At 38.5% G+C, this 27,897-nt stretch overlaps 1 protein-coding gene across 2 annotated transcripts; it reads right to left on the reverse strand.

Moving 5' to 3' along the window:
* Nucleotides 1-209: 209 nt before the first annotated feature.
* Nucleotides 210-21,493, reverse strand: u2surp (U2 snRNP-associated SURP domain containing). Of its 2 annotated transcripts, XM_072691279.1 has the most exons (26): nucleotides 21,421-21,493; nucleotides 18,622-18,720; nucleotides 17,712-17,823; nucleotides 16,297-16,418; nucleotides 16,133-16,200; nucleotides 15,954-16,042; nucleotides 15,143-15,178; nucleotides 14,905-14,987; nucleotides 13,886-14,051; nucleotides 12,932-13,143; nucleotides 11,820-11,863; nucleotides 9,473-9,577; nucleotides 8,691-8,757; nucleotides 8,432-8,601; nucleotides 8,005-8,167; nucleotides 7,085-7,164; nucleotides 6,905-6,992; nucleotides 6,538-6,681; nucleotides 5,368-5,548; nucleotides 4,467-4,544; nucleotides 4,315-4,378; nucleotides 3,990-4,149; nucleotides 2,894-3,004; nucleotides 2,692-2,813; nucleotides 1,530-1,697; nucleotides 210-698 (listed from the first exon to the last, which is right to left on the reverse strand). In XM_072691279.1, the coding sequence occupies exons 1-26, from the start codon at nucleotides 21,463-21,465 to the stop codon at nucleotides 560-562; spliced, it is 2,916 nt and encodes a 971-aa protein (XP_072547380.1). In that variant the 5' UTR covers nucleotides 21,466-21,493; the 3' UTR covers nucleotides 210-559. The 2 variants fall into 2 exon arrangements, with proteins under 2 accessions (XP_072547380.1, XP_072547381.1); XM_072691280.1 differs by lacking the exons at nucleotides 11,820-11,863; nucleotides 13,886-14,051; nucleotides 14,905-14,987; ... (5 more) ...; nucleotides 18,622-18,720; nucleotides 21,421-21,493 and having other exon boundaries at nucleotides 12,932-13,020.
* Between the last annotated feature and the right edge of the window lie 6,404 nt (nucleotides 21,494-27,897).

The raw sequence follows: 27,897 nt of genomic DNA on the forward strand, positions 1-27,897 counted from the left end.
TCTAATTACATTTTACTTAAAATCCCAGAATGTTAAGATTACACATATTAGTGTATTAAAAATCTCTTAAAATCAATTGCATTAAAGTATTAATAATCATTCTGCTTCAAATGATGCAGTCCTGGACCTGGAGACACAAATCACAGTATACAGATACTTCTGTAAATATGAGTTTTCCTTGATTTACAAAAATGTACTTCTCAGAGGAATCACATAAGCTGTGTCTTTATTGAAAATCAAACAACTATACAACTGAAACATACACACTATTTTAATTTAAGTCATTTTCCAGGGATCTAAAAACCATGACCAAAAATAATACCATAGTTCTGAGACGTCGCCTCTTTATTTTCTTGTTGTGAGAAATTAAGACGTCAGAGGAAGCCCCTTATTAACAATAAAAAATACCCCTGTGTCGACCCTTGAGGACACTGTACGCGTGCAGACGGGAGTGATCGAAGGGAGAGAGGCTGAATGGGGAATGTTTCCCACACAGATTTATAGGACGAAATTCAGGCACAAAAAGAGAATCCAGCTGTTCTGCAGCTGCAGCTGTGCTTCAGTGCTTGCTCTTTTTGGATTTTTTGTGAGAACGGTGAGGCGATCGGGAGCGAGACCTGGATTTCTTGGAGGATTTTTTGGGCGTTCGTGATCTGGATCTGCGGGACCGTTTGGGTGTTGCGGGTGGGGAAGGTGACCTGCAAGGCAAGAGGGAGGGAAAAGCAAATGCAGTAATATCAGTATTTCAGACACTACAAGACATGCAGAAGTAGTATTCAAGCATTATATATAATGAATAAAAATAAGTCTGAAGGGTACAGAAAGACAGCGAAAGGGGGTAGAGAGTCTGAAGGAGGGTACCCAAATGGAGCGAAGGGGGTAGAGAGTCTGAAGGAGGGTACCCAAATGGAGCGAAGGGGGTAGAGAGTCTGAAGGAGGGTACCCAAATGGAGCGAAGGGGGTAGAGAGTCTATAGGAGGGTACCCAAATGGAGCGAAGGGGGTAGAGAGTCTATAGGAGGGTACCAAAATGGAGCGAAGGGGGTAGAGTGTCTATAGGAGGGTACCCAAATGGAGCGAATGGGGTAGAGAGTCTAAAGGAGGGTACCCAAATGGAGAGAAGGGGTAGAGAGTCTGAAGGAAGGTCCCCAAATGGAGAGAAGGGGGTAGAGAGTCTAAAGGAGGGTACCCAAATGGAGAGAAGGGGTAGAGAGTCTGAAGGAGGGTACCCAAATGGAGAGAAGGGGGTAGAGAGTCTGAAGGAAGGTCCCCAAATGGAGCAAAGGGGGTAGAGTCTGAAGGAGGGTCCCCAAATGGAGCAAAGGGGGTAGAAAGTTTGAAGGAGGGTCCCCAAATGGAGAGAAGGGGGTAGAGAGTCTGAAGGAGAGTCCCCAAATGGAGCGAATGGGGTAGAGTCTAAAGGAGGGTCCCCAAATGGAGCGAAGGGGGTAGAAGGAGGGTACAGAAAGGGAGCGAAGGGGGTAAGAGTCTGAAGAAGGGTGTGGAAATGCAGTGAATGGGTCAACTGACCTTTTGGAGGATTTCCTGCTGCTTTCCCGCGGCGAGTCTTTGTAGGAGGAACGTGAGCTGTCCTTCGTGTACGATCTGTCAGAGCGTTCCGAGCGTGGAGAGGGGGAACGGCCACGGCGGCTAGAGCTACTGCGGGTGGGACTGGGGGAGGGACTGTGCCTGCGCTTCCTGATGAACCAGAGAAAAATCAACATCAGACCCACAATACAGCTCAATCAGAATATTCATAAATACACCAAACCAATTACGCTCATGTGCGTATCTGCAGATGGAGATACATAAACATTTCTAGTGTAGAAATATCGAATAATTACAGAGATGACGTATTAGTAAAGTGTCTCGCGTTTCAAGATCACTGCAGCTGATCCAGAACACGGAGGCACGGGTCTTGTTAAACGTTTTTAAGTTCAGCCATGTTCAGCTCCTCCCCTGCTGCGTTCTCTTCACTGTAGCCAGCCCCTCCGTACTTGATGGAGATGGTCAAAAACTGATCTGCACCAAGAGTCCTTCCAGCTTCAAGTATGGCTCGGCTCGACCCGCCATCCTTTAAGATCCACGGAAGACGAGCGTCCAGACTTTTTACTGTCCTGCACCGAAGTGGTGGAACGAACTTTCCCTGGGTGTCCGAACAGCAGAGTCCAACGCTCACTGTCCTCAAACCCAGACTGAAGACCCTCCTCTTCTGAGAGGACTCAGTGTGCAGAGTGTAGAGTGTGTGGAGTATTAGGGTCTCCAGACTGACTTCTGTATTTAGTAGTCTAAGATTAGAGGATCTTCTGGATTCTAGTCTGTATGAACTAGATAAGGGTGTTTTCTGACCGAACAGCGAAGCTCTGCTGTAAGTCGCTCTGGAGAGTCTGATAAAGGCCTTGTAAATGTAAATGAAGGGTTCCAAATGTTATGGCCCAATTAGGATTATTGTAACTTAGGTGCAAGATCTAAAGGCGTCTGCATGGTTAGCATGTTTTTTTTTGGCCTTCATGTCCTTTTTTCGAGGCACTTTGTTTAAAGCAGTCCAATGAAAATGAAAACATCTGGTACACGTTTGGTGTGCGATGTTAGTGCATTCTCAATTCAACATGATTTCTCAAAGTCCTGCATCCTGCAGGTAAAGGACCACGTTTGACGAGCGTGAACCTGTGGGAAAGTGCTTCCAGCTTACTTTTCTTTCCTATTTGACGAGGACTCCTCTTTCTCCTTCTCTCTGTGTGTGATGTCAGATTTGTCTTTGTCCTTCTTCTCCTTTTCCTTTTCTTTATCTTTCTCCACCTCTTTTTCCTTTTCCTGGAGTTAAAAAGAACAACGTCAGGACGGTTCTGTAAAGTTCTACACTAACAGGCAACGTTCTCAGAATAGACACTCACCCTCTGCAGTAACTTGTCCCTGTAGAGCTCCACCTGCTCCTGAATACTCTGTCCCGATTTTTTTGGCCGTTTCCCCGACTCGAGCTCATCTTGAAACTTCATCACTTTGAGCTGCAACAAAGAGAGAGGTCATTTAGTTACAGACACAGGAACAGAAACAGACTGTTTAATTTAAAGAGATTTGGAAAATGGTTGTGTAAAACTGAATTATGACCATTCCTGGAACATCAAACAGTGTGTGTATGTGTGTGTATATATATATATATATATATATATATATATATATATATATATATATATATATATATATATATATATATAATATGAAATACATATTTAAAAACATGTAATTCTGCGATTGCACTCAGGTCTGACTTTGACATCTTTGACATTCAAGCAGTATAGTGCATATACTGTATCTAGCTGTTAAGTACTGTGTAGCAGTGCTCATTTTTGTAGTATATAAGTTTTGAGGTGTCTATGCAAATGTTTTGAATTACAGCAAAACAATTCCTGTGCTAAACTCAAACCTCCACACTGCTGACACCATCACTCTACGGCATCAATCAACCAGAAAACAAATAGAGTAAAAAATAAATAAATAAATAAAATTAAATTATAAAAAAAACACAATTTTTATATATATATATATATATATATATATATATATATATATATATATATATATATATATAATATGAAAAATAAAAAAAGTTCTTAATCAGGTATTATCCTTTTATTTTAGCTGTATTTCATTTTACCTATTATATATGTAAATAATGTATTTTTATAATATTAATTTATATACATTTTTTTACACTCATTTAATTGGAAAGAACTGATCTGCAAGACTCAGGTATTAAGTGCTATAAAAAAGTTATTTTTCATATTAATATTTACTGCTATTACTACAACATAAGACATACTCATGCTCATGCATTTGCTAACATGTTAGGTGGTCTTTCTACAGGGGGAGGGGGAGGAGGGGGTTGCTGAGTTATAAAACCCAAATGTTCCACATTTATCTGTGAATATTGTTTCATAAAAAAAAATAATAATAAAATAAAAAAAATCCCCAGAACAGAGGAAGGCCAACCTCGATTTCCCGGAGTTTAGCACGTTTCTCTTCACTCATCTCAGAGAGCTTGGTGGATTTTGAGTCTTGGTATTCTTCTTTAACGGGCTGGGAGTAAGAAGGCTGCTCTGATGGGTACGAACTCTTCAGAGCCTCTTTGACGTCGGGGTCATGTGTTTTCCTGCAGCAGAGGCGTTTTGGGTGTTTAGTACTGTGAGCAATGGCGCTAAAGTGTGACAAGCGGTCAACACAACTTAACAACTTAATCAGCATTACAACCAAACTGATCAACCAGTTCAAGATCAATCAGATATTAATAAAGACCAAAGACATGTGCAGATTTTACCTCTCGTTACTCTTTTCAGACTCTTCTGGCAGATCAAAGGCTTCCCATTTTGATGTGGTTACAGCTGAAAGGCAAAAATAATTTACATAAAGGTACAAACACTTCACTTTACACGTCGTAAGAAAAATGTAAAAAGTGACAATGAGACAGACCTTGTGCTTCCAGGGCAGATCCATCCACTTCCTCCCATTTTGATGGGGCCATCTTAAAAGCTGGTTTTGGTCCATCCACTAAACAAGGAGGCAACAGGAGTTAAAACTTAAAAATAGGACAGAGTAGGGCTGGGCGATCTGGTAACAATACTGTATCACAATACTGTGACAGAAGCTTATAAGCTACTATTCAGATCCTCTCCTGTACTGAATAACCCAGTCTAATTACACTGTTAGTAATGAAACCTGCAGCTGATCAGGTTTTATGTTTATTAAGCACTAACAGTCTCCTCCATATGATTAGAGAAGCACATTGTGCATCACGATACAATAAAATATCGGTATATTGCCCTATATTGCAATATTTTGGAAACAAGCATTTGTACTACAGCAGGGATCTTCAAATCCAGTCATGGCGGACCAGTGTCCAGCACAGTTCGCCAATTTCCCTATTTAAACACACCTGGATCAAATGATCTGTTAATTACCAGGTGAAGTGGGTTTATTTTAGCAGGGAAATCGGCAAACCTTGCTGGACACTGGTTCTCCAGGACAGGATGTAAAGAACCCTGTCCTACAGCAACACACAGGTATGTTATAAATAACAACAACAAAACATGTTTAAATCATATTTAAAACAAATAAGAAATAGAAATGTAACTATAAAAATATGAATAAAATCTAAAAGTTAAAAGTGCACTAAAGTGCTGAGCAGTAAAAAAAAAAGCATATAAACAAAACAGGCATGGTCATCACTGTTACTGTAAAAAACTGTAAAAAACTGGGCTTCAGACACCAAACATGTCTTGACCACACGTGTTCAGTAAAGTTATGTACATAGTAATATGTTGACCGAGTGTCCTATGGCCAGGTCATGAGCACTGTATAGATACACACTCACAGGGAACGCCGTCCAGTTCATCCTCTGTGCCCTTTATAGGAACTCCATCCAGGTCGTCCAGCGGCGCACCATCCAGCGGTGCTCCATCAATAGGAGTGCCGTCCACATCCTCCAGAGGAGCCCCATCCAACTCCTCCTCCACAATGGGGGCACCATCTATATCCTCCGTCTGTGTGGGCTCCTGTTCAAACAGTGAACAGCACATTAACACCTCTCTCAGTAACTGCTCTTAATCAGATATCGGATTTAAAATGTGTGATCAATACACCCGTAAAACAAAGCAGAAAGCGGGTCACAAAATAACGGGACTATCGTGGTAAATAAATTCTGCAGTGATAAATTAACATATAAAAAGAAGAAAAAAAAGAAAACCATTATTCACTCCTTCTCCTACACATCTCCACATATTCAGCCTACCACAGTTTAGCCCCACCCACTTTCAGTTTTCAGTTTAGCTTTTGTAAGCGCTTTGAACGAGGCAAAGCCAAACAGAACAGAGCTTGTTTACATACATAGTCTTAAAGGCACAGTAACAGAAACAGGCTGTTTAATTTTAAAAGATGTGTAAAACTTGTATAAAAATGAATTATGATCATGATTATATTATGAAATATAAAAATGTAGGTATGGGCCGTTTAAACAGAAACAGCATTAAAACCTAAATAAATAAGCCACCAAAACAGTACATGTACAAAATTTGATTTTTTTTTATGTTTATTTCCTCCACTTGTGTCTTACTTTGAGATCTCTGACATTCAGGTACAGTGTAGAGCATTGATCTGGGTATCAGTGCTCATTTTTGTAGCTTGCAGTATATAAGCTTAGAGGTATCTTTGGACTCTCCTGTATTCCAACCTCTAGTCTATCATATTTAATAGGGATATTTTGAGAAAGACAGCGAAGAGCATCTGATTAATGCCATAAATGTAAATAATAAGAATTTGTAGGACTAAAAAAATTTAATTAAAACTACACAGTTACAGTCTTAAAGATAGTTCCCAATTACCATAGTTATGGAATTTAAAGGATTAATCATAACAGGTTTTCATAAATATCTGACTTTCACCAAACACTGCACATCAATACACACTGCAGTTCAGTTCTCATCAACATTTTCACTAACCAAACAGTGTTAAACATGGTTACACACATCACAGAAACCCGACTCACTTCAGGCAGCGGCGGCTCAGGGGTGGTCTCTTTTTCTGGATCCAGACTGACAAGCCCCAGGAAAATGTTCTGGAGTTTGATGAGGAATGGATCAGGATACACCGCCCACTCCTCCCACGCCCGGAAACACGACATGACACGTTGCTGTGAGGGAGAAGGTAAAGACCATCGGTTTCTTACAACCTGCTCTTATCGATGATCCGGACCGGTGAACAAAATTATTCTTTTTTTATTTAAATTTAATATTTATTTACAAAAATACAGTGAGCTACGCCACTGCAGATAGGATCAAATCTATTAGAGATTACTGAACACGGTTTGAGGAGGGTGTGCGATGGTTTAGTGGTTGCAGTAACTGTAAACTTACCTTAAAATGCTCTGACTGTAAGTGACCCTGTATCGTCTTGAAGGTGGCGTTGAGATCAGAGAATATCTGTCCGAGCTTTGTTTCAAAGCTGTCAAAGAATAAAAAGAAACAGATGAATAAATGACATTCAGTCAGATGGATTCAGAAGGTGATGGCAAACAGAAATAGTAGCATACTTACAACTTTCTGTAGTAGGAGGCATTAGAGACTTTAGCTGAGGAGTTATACAGAACATCAGACACCAAATATAACCTCGCAATCTGGTGGAAAGGCGAAATAGCAGTGAATAAACCAACCAACGTTTCATTGCGGTTGTAAAAACAATGAAAAACAAACTATGGACAGAAGTTTTGGGACACCTATACATTTCACATATAGGATTTTTTCTGACCTCCCATTCGAAACCCATAGGCATTAATATGGAGCCGGTCCCCCCTGCAGCTCTAACAGCAGCAGGTCTGGAGCTCTGCAGTTATTGAGGCAGCAGAGCGTTGGAGGCTTTTCTGCAGTTTGCTCTTCAGGAGCTTTGATGACCTCCCATTCTAAACCTACAGGCATTATATTGTGTAGCCTCCCCTCGTGCCACCCAAACAGCTCCGACTCATTGAGGCATGGACTCCACAAGACCTCTGAAGGTGTCCTGCTGTGGCACCAAGACTAAAGTTAGCAGCAGTTCCTTCAAGTCCTGTAAGTTGTCTGAGGTGGGAGGAACCTCCATGAGCATCAATGAGCCTTAGGTGCCCAGGACTCTGTAGGCAGTTCACCAGTTCATCAGTCCTTCCTTGGAGCACTTTTGGTAGGTACTGACCACTGCATACTAGAAACACCTCCTAAAAGACCTGCCTGATGTCCTGACCCAGTCATTATCTAGAACATCACAGTTTGGTTCTTGCCAAAGTGTTTCAAATTCTAACGCTTGCCCATTTTTTCTGCTTCAGCACCTTCATTACCTTCAAGAACTGATCGTTCACTCACTGCCTAATATGTAGATCCACCCCTTAACAGGAGCCGCTGAAACCAGATCATCAGTGTTCTTCACTTCAGCTGGTTTTAATGTTATGGCTGATTGGTGTACACTACAATATCTAAAACAGACAAACCTTCTTGGGGAGCGGTGTTTTGAGGATGGACAGAGACTCGGCGATACACTCCACGATTTCCTCAGCTGCATCAGCGTGTGTGAGGCAGAACAGCATGGCTTCTGCAACATCACTCCTCCTCGGGGAGAGGCCACGGAGCATCTCCTCCAGCTTATCCCGCTCACTGCACAGAGGAACAGGTGACGGCAAAGTGAGGACTCAAAAAAATAATAATTAAATAATACATTTGAAGAGCATACAGAGATTGTTAATTGCTGCTAAAGATGCAAATTTAAGAAAATAAATAAATGGTCTCTTCATTTTTTCCAGAGCTGTATTGTATTGTATTGTATCTAAAAACACCTCCAGCCACCTGAAAGCCTAAACTGTGTCAAATCTATTTACTGAATAATTCATCAGACGCAGAAAAGTCATCCTTCTAACTTACTCGTCCTTCAGAGACCCTTTCTTGCTGCCTTCTTCTTCCTCCTCCTCCTCCTCACCCTCCTCTTCCTCAGGTGTGCCGTGCAGGTAAGGGTTCAGAGGAGGCGGCCGCCAAAAGGAGCCATTTTTAAACAACCTAAAGTCTTCTGTCTTCCACTTCGTTGGAGAATCTCCCTGTAGATCATATTTCAGAAGTTAGTCTCCAAGTTCTGATCAATAATCAGAAAGGTGTGTTTGGTGTGTTTGAGCTGAACGGAACCGACCTGCAGTATGGAGTATAGCTTCCACCGGTAATACACATGAGCTGGGCTTTGATTTTCAAATAGAAACCTGTTGAATATGAAAAAAAATATGTTAATTTCTACGTCTAATAGTGTGTGTTCAGTATTTGTAAAACCCAAAGGACAAACTTCACAGTTCACTGTAGTTAAAAAATATAAAAAATGCCTGAAAATAACTATTCTTAGAGGTGAAAGAGCTCATATCCATATCGTTTTGTATTTTTGTACCCTAAATTCCACTATATATTCATTATATATATTAGAGATAGAACCTAAAAACTTTAGTAATTAATAACCTCTTTATCCCTTACAGAAGAAGTAATGAGTTTGTTTACACATTATAAAATAACAATAATAATAATAATAATAATAAATCTCACATTATTATATCGACACTTTTCCCAGCTTTAAAACAGTGCATTTGTGTGTTCTCTCTTATCCTGTTTTTGTTTTGGCCTTTCTTTTTGTTAAACACTTTAAGCAGCATTAGATCATATTAAAGGCGCTATAGTCTATAATAATAATAATAATAACATTCACAAAATAATAACAAAAAATATAGTAGAGAACAAATGGTTTACATATATCAGACTTCATAAATAATACAAATAAAAACAATGAAAATAAGTAACTAATAATAATAAATAAATGCAGGAAAATGTTTAATTAATATGAGCCCTTTAAGATCCAGTACAGTAAGAAAACCACAGTAACAGAACTATAAAAACCCTCACTGTTCATCTCTGAAAGGAAGATCAACTCACCTGTATAAAGGATTGTTGATTTCTCTGTTCATGATCATGGCCTCAAACATGGGTCCCTCACGCACCACAAACTCGATCATTCGGTGGATGAGAGAGAGCAAATTCCTACAAGAAAAACACAGTTAAAGCGAAACAGATTCAGAGCCATCACCGACAGCCACACCACAAACACCACTAATGCTACGACATCCTCGAATGGACAACAGCTTACTGCCCCTGGCGCGCACACACACACACACACACACACACACACACACACACACACACACTTACAACAGTTCAGTATTACTGTGTATGAAGTACTGAGGAGGTGAGAATATGTACACAAACTTTAGGAGGCTTGTAAGGTTCAAAACTGACTGAATTTAAATGCTAATAAACTCACAGCCATAGCATTGCTCCCTTTCTAATAAAGCAACTACTTCACTTATGAGGCCATGTGACCTTTCGTAAAGCTTCTGACAATGGAGAAAGTGTGGATGGAGAGAGAAGAGAAACCATGTCATCACTTCTATGCTGCCACTTAAAAGGTGTTAGGGACAGTAATGTGCTCTGGTTTTTGGACTGGCCCCTAAACTGGGCAATAAAACAAGATGTTCTCGGGGTCAAAATGTAGTGTAACACAAATCACAAAGTATTGGAGCCGATCATACCAATGTCAGGCAATCATTCTGTATACTTTCCCCAATCCATCCTGTGACGCTTTTCTGGTCCCTCGCTGCTGCAGACAGTTCAACTTGTGCTGCTCACCAAGGCCAATGTCAAAGGTCACTGAGACTACGGGGATTGGGTGGTGCTTTCTTTTGACCCATGCTATCGCGGCAGCTGGAGTGAGCAATAGCCAGAGGCAGCAAGAGTGTGTGTGTGTGTGTGTGTGTGTGTGTGTGTCTTACACTGTATGCAGTTCTACTGTGTACTGTTTATAGGTATGGTGCACTAGTGATCCTATCTGAGCCCTAGCAGTTCTGACAAACCTACCAATGGAAGAAGGTGTGAAAGTGTAGGGCATGCCTTAGTACAGCCTATTGAGACATTAGGGCTGTCACGATTTATCAGAGAGTCCTTAAAAAGGCATCACCTCAATTAACTAGCAGTGATGAGGTGCTGGTTTGATAACCTTTAGGCATATTTCATATTGTCTTACTGAAGGATATAGAGCCTAAATTTATTACATACTCATTTGCCATGATATACATGATATGGACAAAAGTATTGGGACATCTGCTTAATAACTGTTTCTTCTGAAATCAAGGGTTTAAAAAGAGTTGATCCTGCTTTTGTTGCTTTTGTTGGAGTAACTGTCTCTACTGTCCAGAGAAGGTGGCTTTCTGCTAGATTTTGGGGGAGCATTGATGTGAGAATTTGAATGCATTCAGACACAAGAGTGTTAGTGAGGTCAGGATGTTGGATGATGACCACCCCACCCCATCCCATCCAAAAGTACTGGATAGAGCATCATTTCAGAAAGCGCAATACTAATAAAACAATAAATAAATAAACAAACAAACAAAATAATATATATTTTAGTATTAAGTTTTAATAAGCAGTTTGGGATATTTTATATTTTATATTATAAAGCTGGGAATGCAGCAATCGCTAATCTGTTTATGTTCATGAAGCTTTAAGAGCTTAATTTTTATTTTTTTTATTATTATTATTTTATTACTTAAACTATTAGCAAATCTATTCAACTGTGAAAATATATATATATATATATATATATATATATATATATATATATATATATATATATATATATATATATATATATACACACACACACACACACACATATATACGTACACACGCACACTATCACCGCACTACAGACCCCTATATGGACACATTTAAAATACAGTTATATGGTCATTAATATATGGTAATGTTGACCCTGTTGTAAGGGTGCTTTTGAGAATAATGCTTCAGGTACTTGTTCCAAAACACCAATGGAGGTCAGATCAGCCTTATCAATGCATAATCAACAGTGACAGCCCTGTTAGACACATGGGACAAATGGGACAGTATGAAACACTGATGGATTTGAACAGGCATGTTCATAAACTCACGTAATATTGACTCTTCTCAGCTTCACTGCACTTCTGAATACTAATTTAACGCAGAGTTGTTTGAATGTAGCATGTCTGTGAGTGTGTGTGTTTAACAGAGAGACATGTGTCAGGTTAGTGGTTACTCAAGTGTGTATGTTCGTGTATGGGTGTGTTCATGCATGGCCTCAACTGTTGCTCACCCAAACCGGCCTCCGGTAGCATGCAGATGCCCAATCAAGCAAACTATAGAGATGTTGTCTACAATTCATATGAATTTGGAAAAAAAGAAAAACATGTACCTTTCTGTTGGGATAACCACTTTGACTATGGCTTGCGACAGAGTCTGGATATGAAGTCACATCAGATAATAAACATAGAATATATGTGAGTATTGTTAAAAAGAAACAAGCATAATTACTATATGCAACAAACTCCTACAACAACAAAACGTGTTCTATGGTGGTCAGTTTTTACAACTGAACTGACTGCTTCAGAGGAAAACTTCACAGAGAGGCTACGCTAAACTCAAATACACATTTAAACCACATTCATTTGAATTATCAATTATATTTGAATCATTTTCTTATTTAAATTAATTAAACACTATAATCCTCAAAAACATCAAAATCAAGAAAATTGAAACAAGAGTAGTTTTTTTAAATTACTTGCTTTGAAGAAATAACATCAAAGGCCTATCAATATCAATCATTATTCTCAAACACTTACCGGTACCTTTGTATAGCAATTATACTAATCTAACTGATATGATGACTGAGTAAAACCTGCTGAAATGGGTCACGTTCCTCATAGTTTGCTTCCTCTGATAGCTGGATATTTGTGGTGAACTATGCTGCATTAGTAATACTGAATAACAGAGGGGTCATGATGACATGACTGACTAATAAATTAAATGCAAGTGATTAGTTGCCAGTTTCCACAATAACTGTGCTGTAATAGTAGCATGAATCTGACACACATCCACTTATTTTGTGTAAAATAATATAAAAAACCTAATAAATATTCAATTTAACATTTGAAATAGATTCAGATTTTTTTCTTACCAAATAAAAACAATGTTTACTACAACTCCTACTTTAATTTAATAACTAAAACATGGTTATTTATCATATATTTCGTTAGACAAATATATAAAATAATTAAAATAAATATTTCAATAAAAACATTTATAGTCAAATATTTAATAATAACTTTCTACTTTAATTTCAAATCTGCTTAATGGTCTTATTAAGGTTTTATTGAAACTGTATCCAGCAAAGTGAGCAAACTATCAGAAGCGTGACCTACAATATAAAGGTGCCAAACCACAGAAAATAAAAGGAGCTCCATGTTCTTTCCTTTTCTAACTTAACGCTAATCAAAAGCATCGGTCTGTCCTTTATTGCCAAGTTACCTTCTCAAACTCCTCTTTGCTCTTGGGTGGAGGAGGCATTGGAGCGTTTGAGTTCTTCAGCCTCTCTTTGGGCTGAGCGTTGAAGGGCAGGCCGGAGGGCGGAGGGGGTAGTGTGTGCTCCATCATGGAGGGGGGAATGTAAATGGGGTGAGGTGGAATTGGCACGCCTTTGCCCCATCCCAGTTTCATTTCAAAGTTCATTATCATTTTTCCTGAAACAGAAGTTTGGGCGTTGCAAATATGGGTCAAGTGGTCATAAATAACCAGCCATTAAATCTCTATAATTCAAGATCATTAATCTGCTTCCCAAAACAGTGCAATCTTACAGTACATTTCTGAACTGGTAATGCTGGGCCTGTAAAAAATGGGCTACTGAGGCATCATTCCTATTGTAGTGTAGTAAAATTAGTTTGCATTATATTGCCAAAACAATTCACATTATTTCTATCCAAAAAATGTGTGCATGTGTAATAGTCACCAAGGTCATGGGAACTGTTAAATGTAATAAAACACGTTGCCGTTTCATACAAAATGAATATCCCAACTGATATATTATAATATCTAAGCAAAAAGTGTTCCATACTGTACTACTGTACTTAAATTAGAATAATAGTGGAATTCCTTTTCCCACCAACTACAAACCTCTTTTTAAAAGACAGTATCAGAGACCGATGGGACAATAATTATATTATATTTATAAGGATAAATATATCTACTCCTGTAAATCTATTCCTGTCTGTTGTTTCTATTATATTTGGTGCAATCTGTCATTTTAAAAATGAGAATCTGTATTCCCTTAGATCAAAGGAAATCCCAGTATTGTGACAAAATTACAGAACACAGTAAAACACTACAACTGGTTCTGGGAGATCAACTCTCATAATGCCAAAGTCACAACTACTACTAAGGCATTACTATTACGGCATACAGTTCAGGCTTTGAAGCGGACCATACCGTTTAAGTGTTTAAGTGCCCGTTCAGCATCTCTCCTAGTCATGAACGCGACAAATCCACAGTTCCTCTCCCTGGCTCTCTCCTCATCCGTCCTGGGCCACATGATCTTCACACTGGCCAAAGGACCGTAGCGGCCGAACTCCTGACAGAGCATCTCCTCATTCATCTGGAATAGAGACAGTAAAAGAGGGTACACTGAGATCAGACCTGAACTAGATCAGACCTGAAAGTAGATCATTACAGTTGTCTTGTTATTCGCAATAAACACATTATTATGACCTTAAATGCAGCAAAGCCTGTTTTGGCAGAATACCTTTTTTTGTTTTTTGTTTTATACATATTTTGCATTTCTTATCTCCATGTATACTAGTCCTATTTTATTTTAGGTTTTGATCTTTACTGTACACTCTATGCTTCATTATCTTACAGTTTCATGTAACCAGGCATACAGCATTTCACTACTAGTTGTGCTGGGTATGTGACAAACTTAAATCTGCCAATCTGAACAGGAACAGAAACGCACTGTTTCTGTTTAGAACAAATTAAATATTTGTAAATGTTTGTAATCCTCTGTAATGAATCAGAATCTTCTGTACTGTGATAATCAGCTGTACTTGTGTGATACACAGAAATAAATCCCATATCAAACAGTTCCTCTTCCTCCACTGACCGTTTCATTTTCGGGGACGTTGATAACATTAACTGGATAAGATAATTAATTAAATGGGACATGGGGATTAACAGTAAACACACTGCAGGTTGTGAGGAGTGTTTAACCCCCTAGACCCTGTGTGTAGGCCCACACTTCAGTTTTTCACTCTCATAACTACATTACTGTCCTTATTACAATTTCATAGGCCTATAAAATAAAACCCTGTGGATCTCCTCGTTCACAGCAGTTTCTGTGTTGTGATGAATGACAATTAATAATAATTAACTATTCAGTGGTCTGTACTGTTATCGTTATAAGGACTCTGATACAGTACAGGAAAGATGCAGATACGGTCAATAAACGTTACCTGAGGATTTATATTTCCCAGGTAAAGGTTTGTCGTTGATGGGTCACCAACATCATGTGAGCCTGGAGCAGAGTCATCCAAAACTGAAAAATCAAAAGCACCACCTGATCAACCCACAGGGGAAACCGGCTTATTAATCTTTTTTTTTTCTTTTTTTTAAAGCTTTAATCCATAATAGCTTACATTCACAGTCAAATGCTCAAGTGATTGCATTACACAGTATATAAAGCAAAATTACCACTGGACGGACGGTTTCTTCGTGAAGAACCATCCGCTAAAAGAAGCAGAAAAGCAGTGTAAATTTTGTTTCCAGGATAAGACACACACTGCTACACAGTCGGAGTGGCCAAGACATGTATGGGAGGCGTTTTCATGAGTGGATCAGCCTCAGAGTGAATGGCCAACGTACCGTTGATACAATTACAGGGAATATCCCATGAGATATAAATAGTGCTGGGCAATATTGATAAAACAATCAATATTTTTCAAATAATAATAATGACCAGTCAGCGGTAATAAAGTTTAAAGGGCCCATATAACAAAATATATATGCTTTAAAAAAAGAAATAAATACATACATTAATAAAAATAAAACTAAGTAAAATTGTACCCTTCAGTCCCCTGCAGAAAGACTTCACAGGGCAGGATCAGGCTTAAAGGTGCCGTAGCAAAAGCAGCCTGTTTACTTCTTATTGATGAAGTTAGTCTGGACAACTTTAATATAAAAATAAATTATGATTGTTCTGAGTTCACCAACCCAGGCAAACATTTTAAGATAACTTCTGGACAAAAACTAAAAATGCAAGAAATTAGAATATGGGCCCTTTAACTGTGTATTTTATTTCTACAGAATACTGTTAATATTAAAAAGCAACAACCTAGACCATGAATATCATGGTAGTATTTAAATATACCAATATATACACACACACACACACATCACCCAGCACTGTGTATGACTCGGCTCTAAACAGAATTCTAAATGCTATCTTAACTAAAGACTCTGAACAATGCGTCTCCCTGCAATACTCTGTACATAATATACTTACAGGATCGTCTTCCCTCCATAGCTGAGAGAGGTTCAAATCTACTGACTCGCCCCTTTAACCTGTGACGTTCATCCCGCTCCTCCTGGATCCTACAGAAGAGCAGGAGACCAGGCTTTAAGCACTTGAACACATTAGAGTGGTCGTTTGTGGAAGACGAAGGCAGGAAAGAGAACACCTACTGTTTCAGCTCTTCCTTGAAAAGCTCAAGGTTGCTTTTTTTCTTTTCTTTCTCTCCTTTCTTTGATGCCTTGAGATTCAAAGGACATAATATTTTTAAGTGAAAAAAAAAACTTGAATCAATTTCTCAAAAAGCACTGAAGAAGGAAAAACTCAGAGCACTTACATTACGTTTATCTAATGCAAGAAACTGCGGAGGGGTTTCCAGGGGCAAAAAACTTTTGGCCTCTAAAACTCGTGATTTTGGTTTGTAGAGCTTTCCCTTCTTCTCATCAGCTGTAGTTTCCTCTGCAAGTGAAAAGGATAATCATATTAGGGCTTCTGAACACAGTCCTGCAGTACAAACTCAATGTGCGTTCTCATTCCTATGGTGGTTAAAACACTCAGTCTGCCACAGAGAGATAAATCAGTGCATAACAGAGTGTCTGAGAACAGGATTCACCGCCATTGAGGTAACTGGTGGGTTTCTGATACAGGAAGGTTTATAAAAAAAATTTAAAAAAAGTATGTCAGTGAGAGTGTCTACCTGTAAAACTGTTTATTTGGGTTTATTGTAACGTTATATAACAGGCCAATCTTTAGAGGAGACTTCAACGTGCACAGTGCAGCTTCATTTAGGGCGTTTCAGTGTGTCTTTGCCATCATGACATGACAAGGAAAACTTTGAAACCTTCAAATGTTGTGTACCAAGTTTCCTAATTAATCATGGGTGTGTTTCGTGCGCAACATGGCCTTCTTTTCAAAAGCCAGGTGCGGTCTGACTTTGGTGGATAGCTATTTCAATGGCATCGCGGACGGTCTGGGAAGGTGTGTTGAAGTGGTGGAGCATCTCGCCTCTATAATAATGATATTTTACCATGTTTCTGTGTATTGTTGATGTAAAACTGGCACGCGCTGTGGGTTTGTGCACTGTGTGCGTAACAAGGGGGGGTATACGTGCATAGAGCATGCAATTCATAGCAATAGGGCATAGCAATACGCCAGAAATATACCTGAACACATCTCATTTCAAGACCATCGCGGCCATCAGGGTAGACATATTCACAAGCAGCGCTGCTGTTTAAACGACGCAGGAAGAAGGAGTGAAAAATAGACTGCTGGTGCGGAGTAAGTAAGCAACGCACCTTGCGCAGGGTGTAACATAGAGCCCCAAGTCAGTGGTCAGGGTAATTAACTCTTTATAACGTTAGAATAAACATAAAGTCAGCGGTCAGTGAGAGCATCTACCTGTAATTAACTCTATATAACATTAGAATAAACCCAAATAAACACAAGTCAGTGGTCAGAAGAGCACAGGTTTGTGTGCTGATCTCCTCTGTGATCTCCGGGCACTGTATGGATGTATTCAGCTCCACCAGCAGCTCACCTGATTTACTGTAATGAGGACTGATTAGATAAACTAGGAGATGGAAGTTCAGTACCCAGTTTATCTGATCAGTAACTTATTTGTATTTACTTGAACATCGTTTTAAATGTAAAGCAGTTACTGTGCAGATAAACAGCTGTACAGAGAATTCTTCCTTTATTGTACTTCCCTGCCAGCTACTGAACCTTTAGGTGTTTGCAGTGTGGATAGTTTACCTTTGGTGGCATTGGCGATGCCCCCTCTCACAAAAGTCTTCACTCTGCCTTCACCTCCTTCAAAGGCAGCGAGGAATTCCTCATAGATTTCTGCAGCTGCTTTTTCATCTTCCTGTTGACATTTAGCAGAACGTCACACTTATTATAAACCTTCTTTATGATCCCCTAGTCCCAACTATCCCAATATATTTTCTGCAATATATGTGGGATCTGGGATTTGCATACATTAGTGATCTAACATGTCATGACCGTAACAATGTATCCCACACTGCAAGAAAAATTATATTGGGCAGATTTAATCTTCCTCTGTTAGATCTCTTATGGAAAATGATCACAGAGAATTCTCCTATTATATTAAGCGGCAAAAAAGTTTTTAGAATTTTAATTTGACACTGCATGTGACTACTGAACATGAGCATTAAAACTGAAATATTGTTAAAACAGTATACTGTGCAGCCAAAAGTCAAATATATACAAGGGGGTCAATGCAAGCTCTTTTTCATTTGTCTACGGGAATGTTTAGTCCACACTAGCAGCTGAAAGACTGCCCAGGCTAGCTAGTTAACAACATAATGCACGTTCACGATACCGCGGCCAAAACTGTGCATGGGCATATGAAATACGGGCAGCGATCGGTCATGTGAAAAATTAGGCTACTGTAAAAGTTTGTTTTATATTATTAAATAAAATAATGACAGGAGTTTTAAGTACTTTTTTCAATTTTGTTATTTTTTAAGGACCCATACAAACCCTCCTGGCCAAAAAACAAATGTTGCTATTTTAGTAGTTATATGTTCAGAAAATTCTGATGCATAGTTACTCAGCTTTTTTATTACAATTTAATTAAATTAAATAAATTACAAAAATCATCATGTCTGTGCATATGTTTGGACACAGTGGTCAGACTTACCTTTTTCTTCAGCTCATCTTGTTCCTTTTTGCTAAGGGTTCTTTTAGCCACAGCCATCTTACCAATACTGAACGCTTTCAACTTACTTTCCAATAAAGCCTGCAGAGAGGAAAAACAGCACACCTCAGTCTATACTACACTTCACACAACACTGTACAGAAAACCACAATAACCTACAGACGCACTGGAACTTTGGCCAACGGTCCAAAATGGTCAGAAACGTCATTTTAACGTCTTTTCAGTCAATAATTTTCATGTCACTCTCCTGAGCCGGTCAGAGCCGATGCGCTCTGAGCGGCAGCAGATCAACAGCCGGCCACATAAACCAATTTCACGGGTTCTACGAGGAACGTTAGTCATGTGATCTGAAATCACTTTTAATGCAGAGTATCAAGAGGGGAAGCCACCCTCAGCCACTTCTCCACTACAGCTTTGAGTCCACAACGTCCACAACGTCCACACACAGGTCACAAATAACATCAAATAAAACTGGATAACAAACAACACTAGAATCTGACTGTTATGGATGATCAGTCATTCCCAGCTGCCTATCTGCAGCTACTGACTAATCATTTAGTCCTGTCCTACATATTCTGCACTGGAGCCTAACAGCTGTATTAGTACATTAATAATAAAGCTGAACTGAATGGGAGTTTATTTTATGTAAACACTTTCTATCTATTATCAGCTCAGTTTTGTTCCTTTAAAAGCAGATTTTATCTGTAAAAATTACATATACATATATACACATATATATATATGAAATGTTTATCCTAAATTACTATCATTACAGCTTTTCAGTGCATTGCTAGATTAAACCAGCCTCGATCTGAGTGTGCAGAACATGCAGGACTATTCATTTTCCCTAGGGGTCTGACTTTGTCTGAAACTGCAACAAAGGTTAAGTCAATAGGACAATATTTTATCTTATCGTGATAAACGGTGGTATTGCGATACCCAGTGCATACAGAGGATACTGTTGGTGCTTAATAAACCAGTATAAATCACTGCACTCAGTACGGGAGAGTATCCGAGTATCCGAACAGCAGTGTTTAAGAATATGCTGCTACTGATGTATTTAGTCTGTGATTACAGGTACTGTGACCAAATATCATGAAAACAATCTTTACAAACCGTGATGTAGTGTTTTACCGTATCACCCAGTCCGACTGTCATTTTTAGAGTTCGCCGAAGAAACTGGAAAACCCCTTTACCAGCGTTTCCCCCTCCTTTCTGTTTTCTCTCTCTCCCTCTCTCTCTCATGTTCTGTTTCATCCTGGTTCTGCCTGACCCGGCTCTCCACTGCCCTCCTGCCCGCTGTCCTGCTCTGGGGCCTGCGGGACACTGACTCATCCTCACCTCACTGCAGGTCTCTGCGTCTGACTGTTTACCTGCAGGTCTTTATCCCCTCCCTCACGTTTCCATCTTGCTTGGCTTGACGCTGCATTTACCTTTTTAATTTCTCCTAATTCAGTTTAACTTTATTGTTGTTTTTATTTCTGTGTAGAATTTTATCATGATGATGATCCGGTGTGGACCTGAGGAGGACGGGTTCCTCTTTTGAGTCTTGGTTCCTCTCAACTGAGGGAGGTTTTTCTTGCCACTGTCGCCACTAGCTGCTCTAACGAGGCTCGAACCCGGATCTCTGTAAAGCTGCAACCCACACAGGCTAAACCTGCTATTCTCTCATTCACTGATCCTGCTTCTGTTGGAGTAACCGTCTCTACTGTCCAGAGAAATATACTTTCTACTAGATTCTGGAGGAGCAGCATTGCTGTGAGGATTTGATTGCATTCAGCCACAAAAGCCCCACCTCATCATCCCCAACTCCCAGAATCATCCCAAAAGTACTGGATGGAGCTCCTCCACCATCATTCCAGAGAACACAGCTCTTCCACTGCTCCACAGCTCCTCAATGCTGGGGGGCTTTATACCCCTCTAGTCCACGCCTGGCATTATTAGGCAGCATGGAGCCAATAGGGTCATGATGTTGATCTGCTCCAGAGAGTCCTATTCTATTGGCAGTACTTCTTCTCTACAGGGACTAGACAAGCTGTGTGTGTGCATTTGCACATCTGTGTCAGCAATGGGTGCAGCTTAAAGCAGCTGAATGCATTTATTAGACGGGGTGTCCACAAACATATGGACACAGTGTATCTTTAAGTCACAGAAGGTGGACAATAGGGAGCAGCTCGCACACAGCGCGAGCGGCTGCAGTTAGCTAACTAGCTAGCTTAGCCAGCAAACGCCACTGTTTACCCAGTCACGTGGTTGGCTAAATTCGGGAACTTCTCATTATAATGAGGTTATATGTTACATATTTACTTATTAAACGACACGGCCTAGTACACACACATATATATATATAAATATATATATATAAACTCAGCCTAATGCGAAACAGCCGGAGGAGCGCTCACACAGCTCAACGTAGCCTGTTAGCTCGATGCTATCCACACACACACACACACATTATATATATACACATATACACATATATATATACACACATATATAACACAATACAGAACAGTCACGCCGCTAACAGGAGCGCTGGGTCTGCAGTCTGGGCGTTTCTCCTCAGGGCTGGTTTAATGAGGTAAACACGCGGAGTTAGCCGTTAGCCTCCCAGCACGGTAGCTACAGCTAGCTAGCGCTCTACCGCAACGCCATGACCTGATTTAAAGCAAATACGGCCCTTTAAACAGCCCCTGCGGAGACACCACACACCCGAAAACGCTGTCTGCTCCCTCAGAGCTGACTTTAAGGCGAACTTGAGGCTGAAATGTGCTGCATTACCTTTGAGTTGGCCTTATGAGCCCCGCCTGGCGTTTTGTCCGCCATTTTCCAGCGATGCAGCAGCGGGCTGCGTTCAACCAGCCGCAGGAGTTCAAGTCAGATTCACAGCAATGTGGAAGCGAAAGGGTTTCAAACCATAATAACCATAAAGTCTGAATCAGAATAAGCAGTTTGTGGATGAATAAAAGAGTTTGTGGATGTTATGGAAGCCCACTGACACCACTTCAATTAATAAAAATGAATCTTAGTTTATTTTATTTTATTTATTTTTTATTATAATTTTACTTTATTTTATTTTTTTTTATATTTTTTTATTATTTTTCATTATTAAGTGAATCCCAGTCATTAATTTGAGGCCGAGAAATTAAGTCAATATTTTAAGAGGCTGTCATTATTTTGAGATTTTGAGTTTCTTGTTATTTTAGGTTTTATTTATTTCATTATTAATATTAATACTTATATTATTATTATTAATTAAATAATATATTATTATATTAATTATGTATTTATGTATGTTTTGGTATGCTCCCATAATCCTAACCATTATAGAGAGACATTGTACTGTAATTTATGGAAGCTCATTGCCACCACTTAAAATAAAAAAAATATTTATTGATCATTTATTCATTATTTAGTGAATTGCTGTCATTATCTGCTGAGACTGAGATACTAAGTCAATATTTTAAGATGCTATGTTTTATTTCATTATTAATATTGATTCTTATATTATGTTAATTATTTATTTATGTATGTTTTGGTACGCTCCCATAATCCTAACCTCAATATTTAGTGAATTGCTGTCATTATCTGCTGAGACTGAGATACTAAGTCAATATTTCTAAGATGCTATGTTATTATTTTGAGATGTTTTATGATTTTGGAATGACAACTTATTATTTTAAGTGCTGGAGATGGGCGTCCATAATTCTCAGCATTATAGAGGGACATGATCAAAGGTGTAAAATGTTTAAGTGATTGCACTTTGTAAATGTACCTGAGACGCACCTGGAACAGAATACAACTGAATAAAACATTATTTACAAAATATTACAACATAACCTTTTATTCAGATCTTTAAAGAGCTCAGTACACGTCTAGAACAGCAGAAGGTATTTCTCTATTTTCTGTATTTTCCTGAAGATCACTCACGTCTGGTCTTTGATGTTCAAAGTGGTTAAAAAGCTTTTCATCCAGGTAAAAGCACAGTATGCTGTAAGACAGAGGGTCAGACTGGTTAGATCTTACCCAGTACAGCATATATTCTCCTTTCAGTTTGATGGACTAGCTGGTCAAGGTGGTCGTACTGGTGACTAGTTGGGTAAAGCTGGTTCACTAGTTTGGTCATACTGGTCTGCATACTTGCTTTAAGCAGTGCAGTAGGCCTCAAGATCCTGATGTCTGAGACCCTCCACACGTCTCTGAGCTTCACTCGGCCTGTTAACATGAACTAATGCCCCATATGGAAAAAAAACTGTATATTCAAATTATATTTATCAAATTTAAATGGCCAAAAATGTTGCGGTTAGATATATTTACATTTTTATATTAAATATTTGCAAACATATATATATATATATATACCAATTAGTTATACCAAATGCTATATATCTGTGTTTAAATGTATTTAAAATAGTCGGTATATACTCAAAATATTCTGAAAAACATTTTAGTGTTTAAAATATATTTTTGAATATATTTTAAATGTATAAAAATACACATCCATATATTTTTACTCACATGGGGCTACTTAAAAGTGTGTGCTACTGTACTTTGACATTATTTTATAGCACCACCAGCCACTTATACATCACTGGATAAAGCTTGCTGGTTTGTTAGGGGTATTCTGGTGAAGTTGCAAGTCTTACAATGTCATTTTTTGCAACTGTGCCTTAAAGACTGATGGCTTTATAAAATGCAGACATTATGTAACACATACATACTTGCAAATGATATGGGCCTTTTAAGCCTGGCAGACGGTACTATAAGGTAATTTCATCATCAAAACTAACAGCAAAAAAACGTCACACAAGAAAATAACTCAGATAATAATGATTCAGAATCAGGTTTATTTAATCATTACCATCATGAGTACACAAGTACACGTAACACATGAACACATTCAGAGTCGGGTTCGTTTGAAATTCTGCATCACTACAGTGGTGGTAAATGGAGGCAGGCGTCGGTCGCCATGACTACAACACAACTAATACTAATATAATCTATATATAACATATTTTATTTACTATCCAAACCCACTAGTGAACCTACACGTGCCTCCTGAATGTTATATGTAATACAGATGATGATAAACCAGTGGCATATCTAAACACAGTGCTAATAATCACCAGGCCCTACTTTTTGCCACACCACTCCATGTGTATCCCTCCACCAGATTAATAATACGCTAATATAAACGTTTTAAAACACATTTAAACCCAAAAACATATGAAAATAACACCAAAACAATGTCTCCGGCATCAGTCAGCTTTCGGTGTAGCTACTAACTTTCTGCAATAGATTATTTAGAGCGATTCAGGCGCCGGGTTCTTATTCACCACCACTGTGAACGCAATTATCCGACAAAAGTTTCTCCACAACAGCATTTCACATCATTTAAACCAATCTAACTGACTATGTTAAAGGTCTTTAATTATATAATTATAATTAAAAAGCCTTTAATTATAAAATTGAACAAAAATATAAAAAAATACTGTTTAATATTATAATATTGGTATTATTATAATAGACATAATAAGGGTTATTTAATTTCCAGATAGATTTCAACACAGCTGATTAGGTGAGGATGATGATGTGGGTGAGGAGGATGATGGCTCTGCTCTTAGCATTCACCGCGTGCCTTAATTGAATGAAATTAAATCAAGGTCCGCCGCGAACACGCAAAGTAGAAGCCTAAGCTCTCTTCTCCGGGGGAAGGTTGGGGTTGTTGTGGATGTAAAAAGTAGAAGCAAATGCCATGAAGGCGGAAAGGAATTTTCGAAAGAATCGGTGCTAGCTAAGGGGTTAAAATTCTCAACATTGAGGAGTTAGCTTGTCGTTGGAATTTTCCGTTCCACCTTAAATGGTGCAGCAGTTACATTCGGGCGCCTGGGGCGCCCGAATGTAACTGCTGCACCATTTAAGGTGGAACGGAAAATTCCAACGACAAGCTGGGGAATGATAAGCTAACTAGTACATAATGGAAAATACAAATGCTAGAAGGCATCCTCTCCACCATAGCCCCCAACTAGCTGTTCTTATTTGATTGTATTTCTCCAAAAACAACCAGCAATCCCAAAACCATCTCCAAATGCGTCCCAATGGTGCATCAAGCTCAATATCCCATCACGAATCACCTGCAAAAAAACACACACCACCAAAACACCCTGATCTCCACAGTCACCATCATCTCCATCCTCACGATCTTGACGTTTAAAGACGTTTGGAAAAATAAATAAAGCCTATATTCGACACCTTGCTCCTCTTCCAGAGCCCCCCAGCACCAAATCCAGCCCCTCATCGTTTGTTCCACCGTGGATCTGCTGCAGCACCAGAGCATCACCTCCATCTCCTTCTCTGAAGAAACGAATAAATACCCCCCCCCCCCCGTTTCTTTATGAGATATTAGATAATACCCCAGGCTGGGGGAACTGCACCGAGCGGCCGGGTTAGGAGGGAGGCTGGGTGACGTCACGGCGCGGGCAGATGTTTCGCCTGCGAAATAAACAAATAAATAAATAAACACGTAAATAAATAATAAATCCTGCGTGCTCGCGACCTTGGGCAGGCTTCGTGTGGACGGAAGGTGTATTCGAGTATTTATGGTAATATATATTATAAATAATATTATATATCTATTATTATGTATAAATATTGTATATTTAAAATGTTGTAAGAGTTAAAATTATCTTATTAAACAAATATTGCAATTTATAAATGTCTAAAAATATGATTTTCTTTTAGAGATGTTTGTATTTATATGAGCCATTAATAGAAATATTATTTATATATTATTATATTACAATCTTATATTATATTATATTATATTATATTATATTATTATATTATATTATATTATATTATATTATATTATATTATATTATATTATATTATATTATTATATTATATTATATTATATTATATTATATTATATTCTCTGCTGTAAAAAAGCATCACCACACTGGTCAACCAGCACGACCAGCCTGACCAAGCTAGATGGCCAGCAAGGCCACACTATTCCACCCACATGACCTAGCTGGTCAACCAGCATGACCAGCATTACCACACTAGTCAACCAGCATAACCAGCAAGATCAAGCTGGTCGACCAGCCTGACCAAATGAAATGCAACATACACTAGACTGGTCAGGAGTTGGTTACTCAGCTGGTTACCAGGATACACTGAGTTTTTGTCTGGATGAGCAGCTTTTCAACCTCTTTGACCATCAAAGACCAGCTTAAACCTTCTGAAACCAGTTAACAGCAGATACTGGTCTAGAGCTGGATTTTTCAACAAGGTCATAGATTATATTATATTATATTATATTATATTATATTATATGTTAGAAGTTTATATTCTATGATGTTAAGTTTAATAAAGACAAATATGTATTTTTACAGAATTTCAAAGCAAATATATGGGCAATTTAAAGTTAGTATGCTACTATTTATATATTTCATAGATATGTATATTGATAGCTTAGTAACAGAGTGTGTAAATGTGTGTGTATACTGTGCTCTTAATATAACATAAGTGAGTTGATAATAAAAGTAAAAAAAATAAAAGTGAGTTGATTTGATTTTAATGCAGTTTGTGAAGATGTACTAAAACAGCAGGAAACTGATGGTGGATTTAATTGTTTAAATTTGTTGCAACTTATCAAAATGAATATTGAAATTTAATGCAGTTTATGACATTCATATTATTGCTAAATGATTCAACTGAATTATAAAATGTATTAAAATAAGTAAAAAGTGGGAAAGGAGGATTTCTAGTGCATGAAAGTTACAAGTGAAGTGAGATCACACCAGAATGATAAATCCAAATCCAATCCAATAACTTCACTCACTTGTATATATATATATATATATATATATATATATATATATATACAGTACCCTCCATAATTATTGGCACCCCTGGTTAAGATGTGTTCTTTAGCTTCTAATAAATTTATTTTTATAGTTTTTTTCTAAATAATATACGATCACGATGGAAAAAAGAGTAAAATCCAACCTTTAACTCAAGTGAATTTTAAGGGGGGAAAAAATCCCTGACTAAGAAATAATTATTCTTCATAAAATCACCTGTTCCACAATTATTGGCACCCCTAACATTTCTTAGGAAATAAATGTAATTAAAGTATTTCTGTCAATTCTACAGTAGTTTATGAAGTTGATCCGAGTATGTAGGAACTTTTAATTAGTAATTCACAACTTCCTGTTTCCCTGGGGTATAAATATGACGTGATACAGAGGCCATTTCTCTTCAACATGGGAAAGACAAAGGAACATACCATTCAAGTAAGGCAGATGTGTGTTGACCTCCACAAGTCAGGCAATGGCTACAAGAAAATAGCCACTGACCTCCACCTGTCCATATCTACTGTCAGAGGAATTATTAAGAAGTGTAAAACAACTGGAACAGTGAGGAGGATGATCAGAGAAATAAAAAGCTCTCCAAAGCTCACTGTTACAGAATTGCAACAAATGGTAGCTTCTTGAGGTCACAAAGTCTCCAAAACAACCATCAGGTGCTATCTGCATGCCAGCAAGCTGTTTGGGAGGCACTGAAAAACCCTTTTCTCACTCACAATCATAAACGCAGACGTCTGGAGTTTGCTAAGCAGCACTGGAACTTCCACTGGGACCGTGTGCTTCGGTCAGATGAAACTAAGATAGAGCTTTTTGGCAACAAATGCTCTAAGTGGGTCTGGCGTAACACAAGAGCTGAGGATGCAGAAAAGCACCTCATGCCCACTGTGAAATATGGGGGAGGATCAGTGATGCTGTGGGCCTGTTTCTCTTCCAAAGGCCCTGGGAACCTTGTTAGGGTGCATGGCATCATGAATGCTTTGAAATTTGCTTTGAAACCAGGACATTTTTAAAACAAAATCTGGTGGCTTCTGCCCAAAAGCTGAAGATCCCTCTATCTGTATTCTCCCATCTTTTGAAACATTATAAGAGAAGATTAGGTGCTGGTTTGTTGGCAAAAGGGGGTTGAACAAAGTATTAACATCAGGGGTGCCAATAATTGTGGCACACATGATTTGATGTTAAACAATTATTTCTTAATGTGGGATTTTTTTCCTACTGAATAAATTCACTTGAGTTAAAGGTTGGATTTTACTCTTTTTTCCATTGTGGTCCTTTATTATTTAGAAAACAACTCAATTTATTAGAAGCTAAAGAACACATCTTAACCAGGGGTGCCAATAATTATGGAGGGCACTGTATATATATAAAGTGTATGTGCAGCAAT

This window comes from Salminus brasiliensis, chromosome 11 (genome assembly GCF_030463535.1).
Source record: "Salminus brasiliensis chromosome 11, fSalBra1.hap2, whole genome shotgun sequence".
In the NCBI taxonomy this organism is placed as follows: Eukaryota; Metazoa; Chordata; class Actinopteri; order Characiformes; family Bryconidae; genus Salminus; species Salminus brasiliensis.

Excerpts from the sequence above, each read along its gene's own strand:
- u2surp (XM_072691279.1), bottom strand. The coding sequence starts at position 21,465 with ATGGCGGACAAAACGCCAGGCGGGGCTCATAAGGCCAACTCAAAG. Across the intron at positions 17,824-18,621 it reads AAGATGAGCTGAAGAAAAAG|GAAGATGAAAAAGCAGCTGC; the intron begins GTAAGTCTGACC and ends AAATGTCAACAG. Across the intron at positions 6,682-6,904 it reads TACAGTCAGAGCATTTTAAG|CAACGTGTCATGTCGTGTTT; the intron begins GTAAGTTTACAG and ends TCTCCCTCACAG.